General features: G+C 50.8%; 4 protein-coding genes across 6 annotated transcripts in view; 1 reads left to right on the forward strand and 3 right to left on the reverse strand.

Annotated features, from left to right (window-relative positions):
- The window catches only part of Mmp24 (matrix metallopeptidase 24), a 38,520-nt gene extending 36,717 nt beyond the window's left edge, over nucleotides 1–1,803 (forward strand). Inside the window, exon 9 of the mRNA XM_027945274.2 lies at nucleotides 1,466–1,803. Within this exon, the coding sequence (XP_027801075.2) occupies nucleotides 1,466–1,803 (338 nt within the window). The remainder of the gene's footprint in view (nucleotides 1–1,465) is intronic.
- A 1,717-nt stretch (nucleotides 1,804–3,520) lies between these two features.
- Nucleotides 3,521–5,007, reverse strand: Mmp24os (MMP24 opposite strand). Its single transcript, XM_027945275.2, has 2 exons — nucleotides 4,937–5,007; nucleotides 3,521–4,843 (listed from the first exon to the last, which is right to left on the reverse strand). The coding sequence occupies exon 2, from the start codon at nucleotides 4,836–4,838 to the stop codon at nucleotides 4,677–4,679; it is 162 nt and encodes a 53-aa protein (XP_027801076.1). The 5' UTR covers nucleotides 4,839–4,843; nucleotides 4,937–5,007; the 3' UTR covers nucleotides 3,521–4,676.
- Nucleotides 5,008–5,547: 540 nt separating this feature from the next.
- Eif6 (eukaryotic translation initiation factor 6) lies at nucleotides 5,548–12,140 on the reverse strand. 3 transcript variants are annotated; one of them, XM_027945234.2, is made up of 7 exons: nucleotides 12,035–12,140; nucleotides 11,721–11,843; nucleotides 11,539–11,624; nucleotides 9,692–9,867; nucleotides 9,002–9,178; nucleotides 8,617–8,798; nucleotides 5,548–5,825 (listed from the first exon to the last, which is right to left on the reverse strand). In XM_027945234.2, exons 2-7 carry the CDS (start codon nucleotides 11,825–11,827, stop codon nucleotides 5,816–5,818), a joined length of 738 nt encoding a protein of 245 aa, XP_027801035.1. In that variant the 5' UTR covers nucleotides 11,828–11,843; nucleotides 12,035–12,140; the 3' UTR covers nucleotides 5,548–5,815. The 3 variants fall into 3 exon arrangements, with proteins under 3 accessions (XP_027801035.1, XP_027801036.1, XP_027801034.1); XM_027945235.2 differs by having other exon boundaries at nucleotides 12,012–12,118; XM_027945233.3 differs by having other exon boundaries at nucleotides 12,006–12,115.
- Nucleotides 12,141–14,588: 2,448 nt separating this feature from the next.
- Fam83c (family with sequence similarity 83 member C) lies at nucleotides 14,589–19,653 on the reverse strand. The gene is made up of 4 exons (XM_027945136.2): nucleotides 19,147–19,653; nucleotides 16,837–17,004; nucleotides 16,521–16,645; nucleotides 14,589–16,023 (listed from the first exon to the last, which is right to left on the reverse strand). Exons 1-4 carry the CDS (start codon nucleotides 19,651–19,653, stop codon nucleotides 14,589–14,591), a joined length of 2,235 nt encoding a protein of 744 aa, XP_027800937.2.
- Between the last annotated feature and the right edge of the window lie 233 nt (nucleotides 19,654–19,886).

Consider the following 19,886-nt stretch of genomic DNA (forward strand, 5'->3'; position numbering starts at 1 on the left):
TGTAGCTCAGTGAAAATGTGGCCCTGAGTTCAGACCCCAGTATAAGAAACAAACAAACAACAACACACACACACACACACACACACACACAAACACAAACATAGACTTAAGCCAGGTTGAGTAGGTTCATATACCACCCCCTTTACTTTGTATGTTTGGGCAAATCATTTAAGTTTTCTCTGTCTCCTCATCCTCAAAATGGGGATAATAATGGCACTTACGCTTATGTAATAGCTTTGTGATGATTAAAAACATCACACAAAGCATTAGCAGAATACCCACCACATGGCGTATACTATACAAATTTAGCTGCTATCATCATCATCATCTTGGTGTGTTTCCGTTTATTCAGAATGACAGAATTCATTCATTCCCTCCACAGTAGAAAGCCAGGTGTGTGGGAGGGGCTGGCGATAGAGCAGTGAACATCACTTGCCTAGCTCCTAGTCTAGTGGCAGAAAACAAATGAGGTGGCAACAAAAGCTAGAAGAGAAATAAATGCTGTGAGAGAGTAACCAGGCAGAGGACAGCATATTAGGGACCATTAGGGCTTTCTAAGGACACATCACAGCTTAGAAAGCCAATGGCCACAGGGGCAGAGCTGCTATTTGCTGGCTGTCTTATGTACTGGGCGCTTTACAAATGTGGTCTCCTTTCAGGGGAGTCTCAGAGACAGGTGACATCAAGGACTTTGACCAATGACAGTCTGAGCCAGGGTGGGGAGCCAGCCAATGAGGAGAGTCTGAGTCAGTTGCTTTGCTGTCTGTGGAGTTGTTGGGCTAGTAGGGTGGTTGCTGCTGATGGCTGCCTAGGGAGTGATTAGCAGAGCTCCCAGCCTGCCCTCCTCCTTTCCTTTCAGCCTTTCCCCTACAAGGGTCCAAAGACGGCACTTTTTTTTTTTGCACATCTTTTGAAAAATGAAAAATGCTAAGTAAAAAAAAAAGAAAGAAAAGAAAAGAGAAGTCCCTTAATTGTGGAAGTCCCTTAATTGTCTCTTGTCATCAGAAGAAATCTTGCTCCATCTCCCATGGCTCAGGCAGGAGCTGGCCTGAGGCCCTAGAGCTCTGGAGACAGTACTATCAAAGCCTTAAATTGAGGGCTTGATCTGACCCTCGTGGGGAGTATGAAAGAGCTGTGTTCCCAGGCTTAGAATGGTCTTCTCTGGGTTATTGATCCCCATCCCAGTTCTACTTGAAGCCCTTCAGTTGTTTCTCAATAACTTTGAGCTTACAGGAGGGCTGTTCCAGGTCCTGGGTGCCCCTCTCTGCAGATGTGTTGTTTATTCTACAACCCACCAAACACTGCATCCCATCAGCTCCATGATTCTGCTCCTTCCGCCTAACATGCCACCCCTCCCTCAGAGCTCCCCTCTGAACACTGCCACAGTATCCTGTGTCCTCACATTGCCCCAGAGCAGGTACTGGGAAGTGTCCGGGAGTAGTGATGCTGGGCCCTATTTCTACAGATTACACCTACTTCTACAAGGGCCGGGACTACTGGAAGTTTGACAACCAGAAACTGAGTGTGGAGCCAGGCTACCCACGCAACATTCTGCGTGACTGGATGGGCTGTAACCAGAAGGAGGTGGAGCGGCGTAAGGAGCGGCGGCTGCCTCAGGATGATGTGGACATCATGGTGACCATCAATGATATGCCAGGCTCTGTGAATGCTGTGGCCGTGGTCATCCCCTGCATCCTGTCCCTCTGCATCCTGGTGCTGGTCTACACCATCTTCCAGTTCAAGAACAAGGCAGGCCCTCAGCCTGTCACTTACTATAAGCGGCCAGTCCAGGAGTGGGTGTGAGCAGCCCAGAGCCCTCTCTATCCACTCAGTCTGGCCAGCCAGGCCCTTCCTCACCAGGGTCTGAGGGGCAGTTCTGGCCACTGCCCACAGGGGCCAGCAGGGCCCTAGGCCAGGGTCGTACAGCTGAAGTGGTGAGTGCATTGGCCTAGGCTGAGCATGGGGGAGGGGAGTGATGGGGGTTATGCCCCAGGATAGGTGTCTGGCACCCCGCTGCCAGCCTTCTGTCCTCGGTAAACTACTCTTTACTCAAGGGAATAGGCCAGGCCCTGTCAGGAGCAGGGACCATGCCAGAAGAATCCCTGTGGCCACTGCATCCTGTGGTGTCCATGAGGCACCACAGCTCGTCCTGGCTGGGACCCGGTACCCTCCATGGGAAGCCAGCACTAGCTCTCATCCCCTGTCTGGGAGATGCCACTAATCCCAGTCCTCTTCTGCCAACACCTGCTGGTCAGATGTCCCCCTACACCCAGCCCACTGTCCTTGAAGGCTATAGGACCCCTGCTGCCAACACAGTGGGCCACAAGACTGGGTTTCCCCTGCTGGCAAACAGCAGATCCCTCAGGAAACCTGCTCTGTTTGTCAGGTCTCCTTGGAGACCTAGGTTTAGGGTCACATGCTGCAGGCAGGGCTGTGGCCCAGCTGGGTCTGACAAGGACCCAGATGTCACATCGTGAATATTTAAATGTCCTGTCACTATTATTTAAAGTCCCATTTTGCAAAGGCTGCTTGAGGCTTTAGGTGAATTAGAAGTGACTGTTTTGGTGATGAAGCCAGCTTGGTGGCCCTCCCCCAGGTGATAAGGACCAAGGTGCTGTTAAGGCCACTCTAGCATCCCAACACTAGCTGTGGCCCTGCTCATGAGGCTCAAGAGTTGGGGCAGGAGCTGACCACATTTCCAGAGGCAGATTTGAGTTTGTGATGTCCTCTACTCCCCCTTCTATTAACTCTGTCCCTAGTCCTGCTCCATCCTGTTGCTTGTGGCCTAGAGGCTCAGCCTGACAAGTCAGGTGAGGCAGAGATGACTTCAGGGTCACTGCTGTCATGGCCTTGGAGTAAGGGGCCCCAGGCAGCCTTCTGAAGCACTCAGTGCCCATACCCCCAGCTATATTAAGGCAACTCAAACTGTCAGTCCAGAAGCGGTATTTAGGCCTTGAACTTGGCCCTGGAAACCCAGCTCACTGGGCCCATCTTCTGCATTGCTCTTAGGAAAAGGGCACCCCCAAATGGTAGCAGCCCCAAGCCTAGGGGCCTCCCTTTCTGACCTTCTTAGACCTACCCTTCATGTCTGGCAGGAGTTTCCAGGCTCTGCTAGCCTTGCTACAATCTGGCAGAAGCAGCCCTGCTTGTCACTGAGGAACCCTAGGCAAGACCAATGGGTGCAGTGGCTCTCTGCCAAAGCCAAAAAGAGGTGTTAGGCAGTCTTCAGGGTGCTGGCAGGGTCCAAGATGCCACTCCTGTCCTCTGAGCCTGCATGGGCCTTGCCCCCACCCTGTGACCTCTGGGCTTTGGTTCGGCTTATCCTGTAGCACTGACAGGGACTCCTGCTGCCCTGGGAAGTGTCTTGAGTAAAATCTCTTGTCCCAGAGGCACTTTTGTGGGTCCACTGTGTCCCCAGTCATCATCATCCTGTTTTTTCTCATTTTGGCCAAGGGCAGGCTCCCTGGGGCAGGCGGGGAACAACTGCAGAGATATTAGTGATTCATAGGTTTGTACAGTGTTTTATACTTTGCAAAGCACTTTATTAGCTCACACCTGTCCACTCACATGAAACTCGTGTAGGCCCTGGGAGGCCAAGGGTAACCCTCATCATGCCCTCAGATGAAGCACAGAGAGGCTGTTACTTGACCAAGTCATCCTATGAGCTGGCTGGGTCTTGTGTTCCCCATCTGTGGACCCCTTTAGGGTCTGAGATAAGTGTCTCCTTTGTCCATCTCTTCCTGCCCATCTCCCACCCCAATCCCTCTCCACTCCTCAGGTTGGTGCTCTCGCTTATTGAAAGCTCTAGCCGTGCCCACCCCCCAGGCTCCTTGCTGGCTCCTGGAACAAGGCCAGCTGTCAAAGAGCAGGGGATGGAGGCAGGCAGCCCAGGCTGCAGAAGTGAGGGATGTGAAGCCAGGCCCAGAGAGGGCTCAGCCTAGAGGCTTCCAATCTGGGATTCTCCTGCCTGTGGTCATCTGTGTGTCCATCACCCCAGGACAGGGCAGTCAGACAGAGGGGCAAAGTGCTGATGGCCCCAGAGCCCAGCTTCTCCTCAGCCTGGGGGAATATCACAGCATTTCAGTGTCGGTCACATTTTAAACTGATCAGCCTTTGTATAATGTTTTTTAAATCATTTATAAATAAAACAGAAATACAGAGTGTGTCATTTTCCTGGGGTGTGGGAATAAACATCAGGGTCTGAGTGGCCTTAAGAAGCTTGGGAGAGAACAGGGTGCTTCGCGGTGTAGTGCAGCTGGCCCATCTCAGGCTGGGGAGCAACCCATAGGAGGATGGGGAGGATCGCTATGAATGAAATGAAGGCACAAGGCACAAGTTCAGTTCTAGTAATATGGGACGGACAGACACGCCGGAAGGTCAAAAGCCTCAGGTTCTTACTAGGCCCGGCCCAGTTCTGGTTCTGGTTCAGGGAAGCCTGCCCCAGGATGCTGGAGAGAGGACAGGGGTGAGCACGGAGGTCTGAGCTGGGTTTGGGTGCAGGCTGGAGGCGAAAAGTTCGGGGTTAGGGAGAGGGGGTGCCCTCGAGGCGATCGTGCGGAGATTTCCTCCAGCCCCGCGGGACCTTTCTGGATTCCTTGCTGGCTCCTGGCGCCGGGGTGTAGGAGGCCCCGGGCGTTGAGAGCCAGGCCGAACAGGGCTGAGGACGGAGGCTGCCGTCAGTACCAGGAGGTGCAGGCGATGAGGAAGCGCACGTCATCCAGCGGCCCCCACGGGCTGGGCTCGGGCTGCGGCTGCGGCCGCTCCGGGCCCTCTGGGGCCGCGGGCTGGGGCTGCGCCGGCTCCGGGCCGCCCTGGCCGCCGCTCAGTTGAGTGCCCATGATCTCTACAGGACAAGAAACCCCCAGGTGCTGGGTCAGCAGCCCCACCCCCGCGGCCCGCCCCGCCCTCACCTCGGGGAGCCGGGTCCCTCACAGACCTTGGGAGGAGCTGCGACTGAAGTCACTCTGACCTCACTCTCCCGCCAGCCGCCAGAGCGGAAATGAGAGATTTGCACCCGGGGGCGGGACCCCGTGGTCACGCCCAGCCAATCCCGCCCCAGCACCCTGAGGCCCCGCCCCGCAGCCTGGGAACCGAGACCGCTGCCTATACCACTTAAGCTCCAAGTACCTGAGGGGTCACCTCCAAGTATTTCAGGTCAGAGGGCAAGAATGCCCTATGGCTGGGTGCCCGAGACCCTTCAGAGGGTCCCCACACTGGCCTGGGAGAGGTAGAACAGATTCATACCCTCTGAAGGCCAGAGAAGACAAGAGGCATAAGTTGGGTGAAAAATACAAGAACTAGAGTGAAGAGTGCTTCTTTTGCTCTGGGATAGTCTTCCATCCTGATGACAACGGATAGGGCTGTGTATGTCCATCCCACCCAACCTTCACAGGACCCTAGAACAACTGGGAGAGGGCCACTCAGGCAGAGGTCCTCCCAACAGCACATTCGCAATGGCCAGAAGGCAAGGGGCTCAGTGAATAATGCTTGCCTAGCATGCACCAAGTCCTGGGTTCCATCCCCAAAAAATACACACACAACAAGGGCCAGAGGCAGCTGCTCTTTAATGGGGTGGCCCAGGACAGCAGAACCCTCATCCAGGAGCCAACCAGCATTAACAATCAGCATGACATTGCAGGTTTTTAGAGTAACAACAGATTCAGGAGATGGCACAAGTGAGGGAGCTGGGTGCCCATCCACTCAGTTCCGGTGAGCTCCCTGCCACACCGTGCCAGCATCCAGTACAGACTAGGTGAGGTGTGAGAGGGAGCCAAAGTCCAGAGGCCGAAGCCCATGGAACAGCATGGAGGATGACTCAGGTGAGGCTGTAAAGAGAAGAAGGAACACTATCAATAGACTTTTCACAGGGCACACCTCACCACCACTCCTGGACTTTTGTTTGAGCTCAGTCTTGAAGAGCCACTTTCAGAGAACGACCTGGTCCATCCAAGTTCCAACTGCATCCCATGTCACAATCTAGTTTAGAATTCTCAGTGCTTAAAGACTAAAAGTAACTCTTTCCCAACTCAAGTGGGCCAATTTGCTCAACAATTTATTCAGCTATTGATCATAAAGCAGTCTCAGAATATTAGAGAAGGAAGCAAGGGGGCTCAGTTTAGAGGAAAATATATGCCAGATCACAAGTCCCCAGTGGTAGGGCTGGGACCAGAACTTTTGGCCTCCTTTTCCAGAATTCTGCCTTATTAGCACTAAGTAAATACAAAACGTCACAAATACTAGGCTGGAAAATAGTTCTGCTCTGTAAGGATTGGGGTGAAAACATTCTTACTGAAAGTGATAATCATTATAGGATTTTAAAACTTAAGTATGTATTTCTAATTGCCTACCTGGCATCTTCATCATGAGGTCTAATGGGTGCCTCAAACAAAATGTGTCCCAAAACCAAAGACAAGTGAGTGATCTACCTTGCTCTCCAATACCCATTTTTTTGGGGGGAGGGGGGTGTTACTGGGGATCAAAGTCAGGGCATCCCACCACTAAGCCACATCCCCAGCCCTATTTTGTATTTTATTTAGACAGAGTCTCATTGTGTTGCTTAGTGCTTCACTAAGTTGCTGAGATGGCTTTGAACTCATGATCCACCTGTCTCAGCCTCCTGAGCCACTGGGATTACAGACGTGCACCACTGCACCGGGCTCCAATACCCATTTTCTTTACATTATCTAACTGCATAGGCAAGAACTACCAGAAAAACACTGACTAGTGTAGCAATTCTGCATGACTTTAATGGCAGCTTCTAAAGTTTTACTGTTAAATGCAACATTTGCTGTATTATTTTTGGTAGGTATCAATTATCATGTTATAGAAATTCCTTTTCTGTTCTCGGGTTGCTAAAAGCATTTTTGTTCTTCAAATAAATGATTAATTGTATAAGTACTGCCTTCCTTACAAGATTCTATGTTCCAAAAGGACAGGGGGTCTATTTTACTCATTATCACATCACTATTGTCTGGCATATAAAAAGTTGCTGCACACTATATCTCAGTGGCAGAATGTTTGCCTAGCACACAAGAGGGTCCTGGGTTTGATCCTCAGCACCACAGAGAAAAACAAAACAAAACAAACTTTCAGTTGTTCACCTGTACTAACAGCAAAATTAATATGGTTCCCAAAGTGATCCCATCAAAATTACCCAAGGGTAGCTTTTTAAAAAACAGACCAAAGGGCTGGGGTTGTGGCTCAGTGGTAGAGTGCTCTCCTAGCACCTGTGAGGCCCTGGGTTCGATCCTCAGCACCACATAAAAATAAATAAATAAAATAAAGGTATGTGTCCAACTAAAAAAAACAGACCAAAACAAGGCCCTATTTCAGCACACAAAAGCTCAAAACTGCAGGCTGACAAAATTTCCTGATGTGGTCATATGGGTGTTCAAAGTTCTCTGAGAACACTCTCTCCTTCATATTCTCTCTCCATAATTTCTCATCTCTGTGTCTGAGGGTTTTCCTCACTCGTCCCTGCACAAATACCTACTCATTCCTTGAAACCAGAATAAATAACCTGTCCTTTATGAAACTGCCATATGAAAGGCTTCTCATCAGAGATACCCAAGTCAACTTCTGAGGACAATTACAGTATTTTTTATTTCTCCTCTGAAGACAGGAGAAAAAAGTTATCTGTGGTCACTGTATCTTCCCCCCCCCCCCCCCGCCCCTGCTATATTGTAAGCCCCTCCAGGCAGAATGTAGAACTCAATTGCCTGGCTATCCCCTATGGAGTCTGTTCCTTAGGGATCAACGAACACCAGGCAAACCAATTAAGGAAGAAGAATGAAGGGAAGTTTTACCCATGGAAAATAGTTGTTCAGTTATTTGACATTTGCTCTCTTTTGGTGTTTCTATCCTAAATAGAGACCACAAACAATTTAATTAAGTTTTCTATCTCCAGAGTTAGGGCTTCCAGTTTTGCTTTGTTTTTTAACCCACAGAAGTCCAGATTGGAATTTTGATGCACTAAGCAGCTCCAACCAGTGCCTCAGGTATCAGGTATCTGGGGTCTCTTCAGTAATTAAGAGTAGCTTTCCCACCTTCCCTAGCCAAAAGCTCTTTTCTACTTCAGGTCCTGGGCTACTGGCTAAGATGCTGACACATGGGCAAATACAAACTGCAAACAAAACACAATCGTGAGCTGGGTGCAGTGGCACACCTCTGTAATCCCAGTGGCTTGGGAGGTTGAAACAGAAGGATCGTAAGTTCAAAGCCAGCCTCAGCAATTTAGGGAAGTCCTAAGCAACTCAGAGAGACCCTGTCTCTAAGAATTAAATACCAGTGGTTAAGTGCCTCTGAGTTCAATCCCTGGTACCAAAAACAACAACAAAAAACAAAACAAACAAACAAAAAAACATGGTCAGTAAGCAAATAAGAAGGACCACAGGTCTGCCTACAGAGCTCAGTCTTCAAAGATGAGGATTAGTGGATGCTCAAGAAATGTTTACTGGCTGTATTCCATATTCTGTGACTATACAGCAGCACGTAGACACAGTCTCATTTGAGGAGAACCTACTAGTACAAACACAATAGGGCTCCCACTCTAACTGGCATCTTTTTTCCCCTTCCCTCAAAAGGCAAAAAGTATGCTCCTCCCCTGGCTCCAAATACCTGTCAATGAGGGAATCCCGCATGCTGGTGGCGATGGTGCTAGGCTGGGCTTCATTCAGTTTGAAAACACTCTCCACTACCGACAGCTCTGTGCTGGTTGTATCCAGGCCACAGAAGGCACACCAGTCGTTCACCACCATCCCAGCAGCTATCACCTCACTGCCGCGGTTCACGGTGCCTGCCTGCCGTGGGATGGGCTTGGTTTGAGTCATGGTACCAACAGTCAAAGCCTCTCCCTTCCCTATTGAGGACAATCCCCCCCAAACCACACTCCCCTAGACCACAGTCCCAATTCCAAACTAGTGCAGGTAATGATTCAGGTTCCCAAACACTGGGAGGGATCTGCCTCAGCAGGAGACAGAGGTCAGAGAGCAGGATTCCTTACCACAAGGGGGACCTGAAGAAGAGAAGACAGCTCATCCTGGTCTTCAATTGAAGTCTTGGGATGCACCAGCCCTCCCTGATTGCTAAAGACACAGTAGCTTCCTACTAGCACTTGGTCAGCCACTGTCTGTCTGAAGACTTCCACCTTGAGCACATCAGCCAAGATTTCTTCTGTTTCCTATTAGCCAAAGGTACTGTGATTAGGGCCCAGAACTTAAGGCTCAAGAACCAGGGGTTCTCCAAGCCAGAACTATTCTGGGTTCAGCTTTGACTCCCTCATTTCTCTGCTTTGGAAGCCTCACTCAGAGAAAAGAGAAAGTAGAGCTTACAGCAGAGTCTAGGCCAGCTGCCGAGCACTTAATACCCATGCATGCCCTGAACTGCTAAAGGCCAGTCTCCATATCACCTTTTTTCCTCTAAACCACACTCAATTTCAACTGTCAATCATTTATCTTGATTCAGGATAAATCAATGGGCCAATCTTTGTGATCCTGAAGGATTAATGCCTTCCAAAGCTTCTGACATTGAGCACACCATGTATGAGCTGTGTCACTATTCCTGAATGCCTAAAATTTGAGAGCCCAGATATAAAGAGATATCATTTATGATACCTCTAACCTGTGGGACAAGAACAGTGCCTAACCAGAGAAGGCTGGTTCTGTGATTCTTGGGCCAAGCTGGGCTGACTTACCCTATCCAGGTCTGGGTGGACCAAGGCTACATAGTCATTGCAGGTAGTAACATTGCCCAGGGCTGAGAGCCGCTCCTCTACCCGACGGATCTGCACTGAGTCTGGGAGGCAGTTGCGAATGTGTTGCAGCTCCTGATCAGTAGTGTTGTTGGGCACCAGGAGCCCATGCCTGTTCCCTGGAAGACCCCAAATGAAGGGTAGGGCAAAGATGAACCATGAATATAGGAGATGTTTCTTGTACCCTGAGGGCTCGGGATACAACCAAGCCCAGTCTGATTAGCTTTCCAAGGATGATTGGAGTCTCAGACTCCAGCCCTCCAACCCAATAATCTATATGTCACTCAAGGGGATCCATGGTCCCCTGGGCAGTCCCAAGATGGCCCAGAAATCTATCCCAACAAACCCTGCCCACTTCATCATCATCATCTAGTAGGGGAAGCAGGACTAGTAGGAAAGGCCATGGGCATGAGTTGTTCATTTTGCTGGCCCAGAGATGTAATTCAGTGGTGGAGCTCTCACCTAGCATGAGTGTGCCTCTGGGTTTGATCTGAAGCATCAGGGGGAGAAAAATTCAGCTAACACTACACACCTATCAGAATAGCTAAAAAATGTAAAACACCATCAGTACCAAGAGTTGTCAAATATGTGTGGAATTTCAACTCAAATACTCACATCCTCTGACAGGAGTATATACTGGTTAACCGCTTCATAAATTTATCTGGCATCACCTACTAAGCTGAATAATCATAGCCTGTAACCCTGCCATTCTACTCTTAGGTAATATATACCCAATACAAATATGTACATGTTAATATTTACATACAACACTATTCCTAATAGATCAAGCCAAAAACTGATCAAATAACCACTGTCATTAGAATACATGGAGGAATACATCCTAAAAGTAATTATAGGACAAGAAGAATTAATAAAATATAATTACACTGTGACAACTATGGCTAAACCTCTCCCTATCCCTGAAAGGCCACAACTCTAAACTTCAAAATTCTAAAGTTTAATAAGTTACTCTCATTAAAATACCAAAGACTGGGCTAAATTCTCTCGTTATGTCAAAATTTGCTTCAAGTTCTACTGCCATAATTAAAAATCAGTGTTTTATTATTTTGAGGTCAGAGTATTTTAACTGAATCAGAAAGCACTTAGATTTTTAAAAAATTAAAATACAAGAAAAGAAATACAAGGAATAGACTACTGTATGACCCACATGTGCAGAACTAAAACATAAGAGGTGGTAGTAATGGGATACAGAGCCTGCTTTAAAAAAAAAAAGGACTGATGGACAGAGTCATCAACAGTGCTGAGAGATTAAGGAATCCCATTCAGAGATGTGGTAAAGGAAAATAAAGATTTAAATGTAGCTGAACAGGATGATCCAGTCATTTTACAGAGGCAGAAATGGATGCTCAGAAAGAGAAAACAACGTTCCCATAGTAATTGGTGGAGAAAAGATGAGATTCAAATCCTCCTCCACCCTAGGTGTGGAACTTGGTGAGTAACAGGTTCTCTGAGCCTCAGTTTCATCATCAAATAGGACAGTAACTGCTACTTCCCAGTGTCGTTGTGAAGATGGAGTGTGAACATGAGTGAAAGCACTTACTGCTATTTGTTATATGACTATTCTTGATAAGGCTTTGCCACAGGTTGTCCTTGATCTGGTGACACTCAGACTAGGTCCCACTCAGCCTGGGAGATTACATAGTATATGCAGATAATGAACGAAGCCTGAAAATTCCTAGGTCATTCCAGGTCCTCCTGAGGGATATGATTAGTGATTAATCGTGTTTGGAGGCTCTACTCTCTCCCTCGGCGTCCTCCACCTGCCTTACCCACACACATGCGCCCGATGATGCGGCAGCCGGCGATGGACGCGTGCACCACGGGGATGGTATCGGCGAGCTCGCCCTCGAACACACTGTAGGGACATGGACTTGGTGGTCACGGGCCGGGGGCCTGGAACTCCCGGTATCCCCCCCTTGCCGCCGCCATCGGCCCCGGGCTCCCGCCACACCTGTAGAAGTTCTCTGATCCTCCGATGGCCACCAGGCAGTATGTGTTGGTAAGTTTGGCAAAGCAACCGATCTCACAGTTGTTTTCGAAGGACGCTCGGACCGCCATGAGGGAGGCCTGGGGGCTACATAATCGGAGAGTTCAGGGCCGGCAGATCTCCCGGCCTCCGGCACTCCCAGCCGCGACCCCGCCCCCTCCCGGCCCCCTCTCAACCTCGGGTCCCGCCCAGTGGGTCACGCCAGGGTCTCCAGCCCCAACTTCTCCCGACTCGGGGCCCGGATCTGACCCTTACGGCTGTCCTTCACACCAGCTCACCAAGCGACGGCAACCTCCACAAGAAAACTCCTTCACACGACAACTCCTTCTCTCCGTTTCCGCCTCGGCTCGGGCAGATTTCCGGGAGAGCCACGCGCTCCCCCGCCACGCATGCGGCCACTCTAGCTCCACCCTCTGGGCGGGCTCTATGGTTGCAAAAGACCCAACCTGACCGCGGCTCCGCCCCCAGCACGCCTACTCGTTGGTTCATTCTGAAGCTTTATGGGAAGTACCGTCGATCAAAACCTGCTGCAGGTCGCTTGTGTGGCTTGAAGGACAGGAGGAGCCAGAGATGCCCCGATTTTTTTGTTTGTATGCAGTACTAAGAATTGAACCCAGCTCCTGGCACGTGCTGGGCAAGAGCTTTATTACTGAGCTACATCCCCAACCCTAGAAGATAGGTTGATGATGGAGGTATTTGCTGAAATGAAGCCGAAGGAGGAAGGGCAGGTTTGAGAAAGGTGGTGAATCTACCTCGGCCAGACGGACGAAAATCCAGATTCGGAGCTTAGGCGAGAGTGAAAGACTGATGAATGAGGTTTGGGGCTGAAGCCTGGAGTAGATGAAGTCACCCGGGAGAGGGTATCCAGTGGGGAAAATCGAGACCCATATAGTCTGGAGAAGGAGGCGTGGCCAGAGAAGCAAAGAAAACAGGCTGAAGGAGGTATTGGAGAGGAGGATGGAAGAAGCTGGGTCTTAGGCAGAGGTCAGAGGGGAAGAGGTCCAGGGTGGGCAATTCATGTGGGGGCTGACTTCAGCAAAGTGTCTCTCACAGGTCCCCTGTCCCTCACTCTCAGCACCACCTGTTCCTGGGATAGTGGTCAGATAAGGGCCCTATTCTCATAGACAAAATGAACTTGGCTTACATATTGTAGAATCTAGAAAAGCCTCAGAATTTCTTAGAAAGTTACACTGCAGGCAGAAGGGGCTTGGAACCCCTCACCTCAAGCCTTCACAGGTCCATCTGGTTTCCTCCAGAGCCAACCCCATAATCCTCCTGAATGGTGCCCTTTCCCATCCCCAACCTGCAATTCTATAGCTTGACATTCCTCAGGATACATACACCAGGCTGCTGCTGGGTCTAGCCATATCTGTCTTTATTGATTTGTATCATATACACTGTCCCAGGAAAGTAGTGAGCTCAGGAAAAAGGCCTACAAACTGTCAATCAGTACTTCAAGAGACACTCAGCAAGATGGCATGTGTATGTGTCTGGGTATCCACATGCTCTATTTGTCCTCTCCATTTCACCTCAGACCCACTCACTCAGTCCTCTCTTGGGCCTCTCTTCACTTGGCTCGCTCTACCAAGAATTCCTCTTTTCTGTCCCAAACCTCCCCATACTTCAAGGACTGGCTTAAAGGCTACCTGCTCCAAGAAACTTCTCTGACTCTATGTCCTTTTGCTCTCTGTTGCTAATTAATCTTTTGTTCAGTTCATCCCTGTCTTGTTCTCCAGTGGCTTCTGCAAGTAATTCTTATCCCCTAGGGTCTGAGTCTGATTTATCTGTTAGCCCTATGCCATGCCCAGCGCAGGGCTGGGAATATAGCTTAGGTGCAAGCAGATACAAGTTGGGGTGTGTGTGTGTGTCTGTGTTTTGGGTTGTGTGCATATTTATAGTTTTGGATCTTGAGGAGTTCTACAGTGTGCGCTGAATGTGTATATTTTTGTGTAGCCATTCATTTAGCCAGATGACATTTATTGAGTATCTCTAAAGTTCTGAGTGGGTTTATCACATGGACCTATGTGTACTTACTTTATGCATCTATGGGTGTGCAACTTATGGGTGTGTATCCAGTCAGTGTGCTGAGTCTATTATATGGACATTTTTTTTAAAGAGAGAGAGAGAGAATTTTTTAATATTTATATTTTAGTTTTCGGTGGGCACAACATCTTTATTTTTATATGGTGCTGAGGATCAAACCCAGCGCCCCGCGCATGCCAGGTGAGCGCACTACCGCTTGAGCCACATCCCCAGCCCTTATATGGACATTTGAGGCAACTCTTAGTGTTTATATTTTGTGCGCATGGAGACATGTGAATTGAATGTCATGTCTGAGAAGAAAACAGAAGCTTTAGACCGAGAGGATAAGATCTGGCAGAGGGCCATATTCTGCCATTTACTTGGACCTGACCACAAATAAATCTTCCAAAATCTGGCCCTCTGCTCCCACATTTGTAAAAACGGGGAATAATACCTATTAATAACTATTTAACAACAAGAGGTCCATCTTGTAGGATGTTGTGAGGTGGAAGGATAAGAAGAATCACTGATATAACATGCCCAGGACTCTAGCATATAGTAGGCAACCCTGTGTATATGTATGTGTGTGTGTGTGTGTGTGTGTTTGTGTTTTGTGTGTGCATGCACAAGTGTGCACGAGCATGCGCTTTCACATACAAGTACACACAAGAATCTTGAACCCTGGGAGTTTCTGACCCAGGCCTACCCTCCCCATAAGCTGTGGCTTTGCTCTTCCACCCCAGGGTTTGGGATCTGAGCAAGTCAAGGCTCAGAGGATAGAAGAAGGATCTGTCCCTGCCGGGAGCAGGACTAGGATTCAAAGCGACTGCGAAGCAGCTTGAACTTGGACTTGTTATACTTAGTGATGAGATCCAATTTGCTGTGGCCCAGTGTTAGCCGTTTCTCTTCCCCAAACAGGTCATTACTACTACTATTATGATGGCCACCTACTGGGCCCCCAGGGAGGCCAGGCTCAGGTCCCTGCCTGGCACCCTGCAGTTGATGATATTTGGTGATAAGGTCCAGATTGCTGTGGCCCAGAGTCAGCCGCTTCTCATCCCTAGAGCCCACTCCAGCCACACAAGAAGAGCTTGGTCCTGGGAGGACATTGGGCCCAGGCCCCTCACTTCGGAATGGGCCAAACTTGGTGATAAGGTCCAGCTGACTGTGGCCCAGGGTCTGCCGTCGCTCATCTAGACCCTGTTTGCCAGGCCTGGCCAAGGAATTGGTTTCAGGGGGCACTCTGGAGTCCTGGGCCTTGGGGTACTGTACCAGGAGGTCCAGTTGACCACAGCTATGGTTTAGGGATAGCTTCCTATCCTCTGGGGCACTAGGTCTGAGGGAGCTCGAATCAGGAGCCCCCTCAGGACTCTGGGTCTGGGGCAGGAGATCCAACTGGCTATAGCTCTGACTGAGGGACAACCTCCTATCCTCTGGGGCCTGTTCTCCTGGCCGAAGGGAGGCTGAGTTTGGTGTAACCCCAGAGTCAGGGCCTCCTGCTTCTCGGGCTTTAGGGAAGGGGACAAGGAGGTCCAGCTGGCCATGGCTCTGACTCAGTGATGGCTTCTTCTCCTCCACTGTCTCCAGGGCTATCCCAGGTACCCAGCGACCTCGTGGAGGGTTGGGTTCTAGGCATCCTGGGGGCCCATTCTCTGGGAGCCGGGACAGAGCTCGGACCCCTCGGGGGAAGTGTAGGAGGGGGCGGGGGCAGGGGAGCAGGGGTGACCCCACTGTTGGGGTCAAGGGACCATTGCTACTGTGGTTGAGTGCAGGGGAAGACTGGGACCATGGGGCCGCCCCTAGCTTGCCCAGGTTGACCCTGTAGGACCCTGGAAGGCAGCCATGGTTAGGGTCTGACAGCTGGCGATGCAGAGAAGGTTGGCCATTGGCTTCGTGGTGGGCAAGACTTGGGGAGGAAGACCCCATGCCTGTGTCACTGCAGCCACCACCTCCCGGTAGAGCAAGGTAGGAAGAACGGCCCATGAGAGGTGAGTGCTTGATACTGCTGAGACTGGTGCTGGTGGGTGAGGAGCAGGTGGGGCTTGGGATACCAGGCCCAAAGGCCAAGGTCACTGGGGGAGGACGTGGTGCCCGGGGAGACAGTGGATCCTCACCACCACAGAAGCCCTCCACAGGCCGTGACTCAGCGTACAGACAGCGGAACTCCCGATCAAAGTCTTCTACAATGCGGCCCCTCAGCTGCAGCACCATGCTGGTATGGGCCTGGCTGCAGAGCCAGGTAAAGCTGGGGACAGAGGGTCAAAGTCAGTTGTCAAAGTACAGGGCCCAGGACTTGGCAGGAGTCATAATCAGGGGAGCATGCCTTGCAAGGGACCAAGACTCCATCCTCATGAGGGCTCATAGTGAAGGGGCAGAGCTGTGACTCCAGATTTGTGCTCATCTCAGCCCTGGCTGGAAGACTTGGGCACATGGCTGTCCACCCCAGGGCCTCAACTTCCCCATATATAAAATGGATCAGGTGAAGTTTTCCTTGAAATCTCTCCCTTGTGCAGTAGTTGTTTTCTATTACAAGGGCATTAAAGTAATCCTTCCCTTAGGGGAGACTCCTCCATGGCTGCCTCTCCCACACAGGCCTGAGTCCTCCCACACAGCAGGTGCTCAGTATGAGTCTGAAGGGATTGATGGGTGTATGCATGGATGGAGGGAAGTTCAAAGTGGTCATCTGAGGTGCCCTCTCCAGCACGGCGAAGCTTCAGGCCCCTCCCCACTTGACTTGCTCACCTGTAGCTGCCCACCACCACCTGCTCACAGTCGATAATGACAAATTTCTCCAGGGCCTGTCCTGTGAAGCGGCGGCCTGCCTTGCTGCAGTATGTGTCCCCACACGTGCTCCGCACACGCATTTTCTGGACCAAGGGTAGAGGGTGACCTTAAGAGAGTGGGACTCAAGCCATATCTATGTCCCAAGGTAACAGCTATGGTAACCCAGTTCCCCACTTCCATTGATTCCCCTCGTGTTCATTGACCACCCACTAGATCTTCTATCCTCCTGACTCCCCACTGCCTCCCCTGACTGCAATCCTTGGCTTACACTGACCGGCAGGTGCCCCCCATTGAGGTCCATTTTATAGCACATCTCCAGGAAGTGCCTCAGGTGCTCCTGGGCCAGGAGCAGGTAAACAGGGACACCACGCCGGCTGGAAACCTCCATGAGGTCACACAGAAGCTCCATGTCAGTGAATATGTCCATCACCACAGCTATCACCTAGGAGAAGAAAGGGAAGCTCAGCCTTGCCCAGAGCACTGCCTGCATCCTATCCAGTCCAGCCCTGTTCCAAGAAGGAATAATGGTATGGAAACTCAGAGGCCACCAGAGCCTGTGAGAATATCTGAATAGGAAGGGCTTTCAGCAATCCCTAACGTGGAGTTTTTAACTTGGCAACAGGGAGATTGACTGTCTTGAACCTTGGTTGTAGGAAGGTCTTTGTGTTTATCTCTCATCAGATACTCAAAGGTGCTTGTGGATCAACTATAATAATCCAAAGTCCCACTCCGTGTTGAGGCCCAGAGAGGGCAGGAATCAGAAACAGATCCCAAATCCTGATTCCCAGCCTAGTTCCTCATACTCTTCCTACTAACTCCAGCCCTGTCTCTGGCTCAGGGGCTGGAAGGCTAAGGCTCCCCTCTTAAAAGCTATAAGCCAGTTGCTGGGCTCCTCAAAGCCCTTTGCTAAACCTGCCTCAGTTTCTCTGTGAAGCTACATATGTCTTATGTAACACCTTATACTCACAGTTTCCCTTACGCCCACTCATGCCAAGTAGAATGGAGTTTCTGCCTAGTTGAGGGCTGGGGCTTGTGCCCCTCTCCCATATAAAGGGCTACCTCGAGAAGCCCTGAAACCTCTCTGGTACTCCCAAGTCTCCCATGCCTTCTTCCCTTTGCATGTATTTACTGTGAGATTTTCCTTTTCTGGGCAGGGCTGAGAGACAGTAGGTACAAGGCTGGCTGAGAGGCAGGAAGTCAAGATCCCAGTATTATGAATCTGGAGCCAGAAGAACTGGATAAAAACCTGGACTCTGCCACTTCCTAGAGATAGATAGGGCCTTGGGTGAATCACTTCACCTCCAAAAGCCTCAGCTGCTAAAGGGAGATAATGATAGCTGCATTCTGAGTTATGGGAAATTACATATGAAAATGATGGACACACAACAGAAGCTCAATAAATGTGCCTTTCCTGCTGCCTTCTTAACAAATGAGGACGTTAGGCCTTGGGAAAAGGAAGTACTTCCCAAGGTCACTCTGGGAGACAGTGACAGCCCAGTGCAGGAACCTGGCTTCTAGCCCAGGGTGGAAGGGTATAAATGGGGGTGAATAGGAAAAGCACTGGGGTTGCCCTAGTCTACATCACAGACCTGGCCAGAAGTAGGGAACAAGGACAGGCAGGAAAGATCAAAGGGGGATAGTGATGACAACAACCTCACTAATAACCCCATTCCTGATGCCAATCAGGCCTGGCCCTCCCCTGCCTGGGGCACAGACAGGCTTGCCAGTTGGGCTGTGGAGATACCGGAGGATCCTGGCATCCTGGCTTTTGATCTCTGCAGCGGGAGTCTATCCCCACCTCAAATCCTTCCAGGGGTCATTGTGTCCATTCTCCTGTCTCCTGAGTAGAGGCCAGGTCTGCGGAGTAAAGCTATGCTGCTGTGTGGCTGGAGACTTACCAGGCATGATCACCTCTACCTGCTCTCCCATTGTCTTTCCTCTGAGCCCAGAGGCCTCCACTTCTTGTTCCTCCTTGATGAGGAGCTAAATGCCCAGCCCTCTAGTGCATGCTTAGGCCCTCACGCAGTGCCCCCTCCCTTGCTTCAGGCCCAGCTGGAAAGAGCACAGGAGGGTGAGAGGTAGCCGGGGATAAGGGCCTGAGTCAGAGACCCCTTCTCTTTCCCTTAACCTGACAAGTCCCTGGGCAAGTCCCAGCTTTTCCCTGGCCTTAGTCTCTTTCTCTGTTAGTCAAGGGAGTGTCTCAGATGTTCTTTGAGGTTGGGCTTTTAGTTTGGGGATCATTAAACTTTCTGAGAATCTGGTGAAGGCCCTGGACTCTCTCCCAAGAAAAATGCCATAAGGGCCCCGCCCTGCAATATGTACAACCTCCTGTATTTTCAGGGTGGGTGAGAGTCCCAGAGGCCCATGCCCTGTTCTATGCTTATCCATAAAGTTCTTGAGTGCCAAAGGGCTATCAAAGGAAATAAAACACATGCCCACCTTCTGGTACATTGGGATCTAATAGAAGTCAGGAGATCTAGTCCCAGTCCTCTCCTTAGTTGCTGTATGGGCTTGTACTGGTCCCTTCCCTCCTTGGGCCTCAGTTTCCACATTTGTGAAATGAATGAAGAGATGTGTTCCTTACCGTGCGGGCCTGGCTGAAGAGGAAACGAAGCAAATCCTTGATGTTCTTGGCCTTGTCCCTCTGGAAGTGGACCACGGCCTGGGTGGGGCTGAAGCCTGTGGCCTGTGGAACCTCAGGCCAACCCAGGTCCAGGTCTGGGGGGTCTACGTCAGAAGCCATGGGGAAGTAGGTGCCAGAAGTGACTTCAGAAAGCATGCTGAGGCGGTCAGGTCCTGAGGCCTCAGGACCCTGAGCCTCGCTGACCTCAGGGCTCCCACGCACATGGCTTGTCATGTAGTCCATGTCCAGGGTGCTCAGGAAAGGTAGTTCCCGCTCCTCAGAGATGACCCGTAGGTAGGCCGCCTCACCCTGCTCCAGGAGAGCGTCAGCTGCCAGCCGGGCTGCTTCACTGTGCTGCAGCACCAAGGGTGAGCTCTCCCGCCACCACGGCCGCTTCAGCTCCTCCACCCGGCCCCGCAGGTATCCCGCCATGTCCTGGGTCCCTCCAGGCCCTAGGCCTCCCAACATGCCTATCCAGCTGGTTGCCTCACCCAGCACCAGGCTCCATGGTCTGCACCTAGGTTGGCTGCAGCAGGAAGAAGATACTGGCAGAACCACCTCCTGCCTGCCTGCCGTGTGTGTGGTGGGGGCCCCCCAGCCCGTTTCCATACTAAGTCAGAGCCACGCTCCGCCCTGTTGCCCCTGGCCTCTGGAACCTGTCAGGTCAGCCCCACCTGTCTGCCTACTGTTGGGACTCGCCT

The sequence above is a fragment of the Marmota flaviventris genome, chromosome 2, assembly GCF_047511675.1.
Source record: "Marmota flaviventris isolate mMarFla1 chromosome 2, mMarFla1.hap1, whole genome shotgun sequence".
Taxonomy (NCBI): Eukaryota; Metazoa; Chordata; class Mammalia; order Rodentia; family Sciuridae; genus Marmota; species Marmota flaviventris.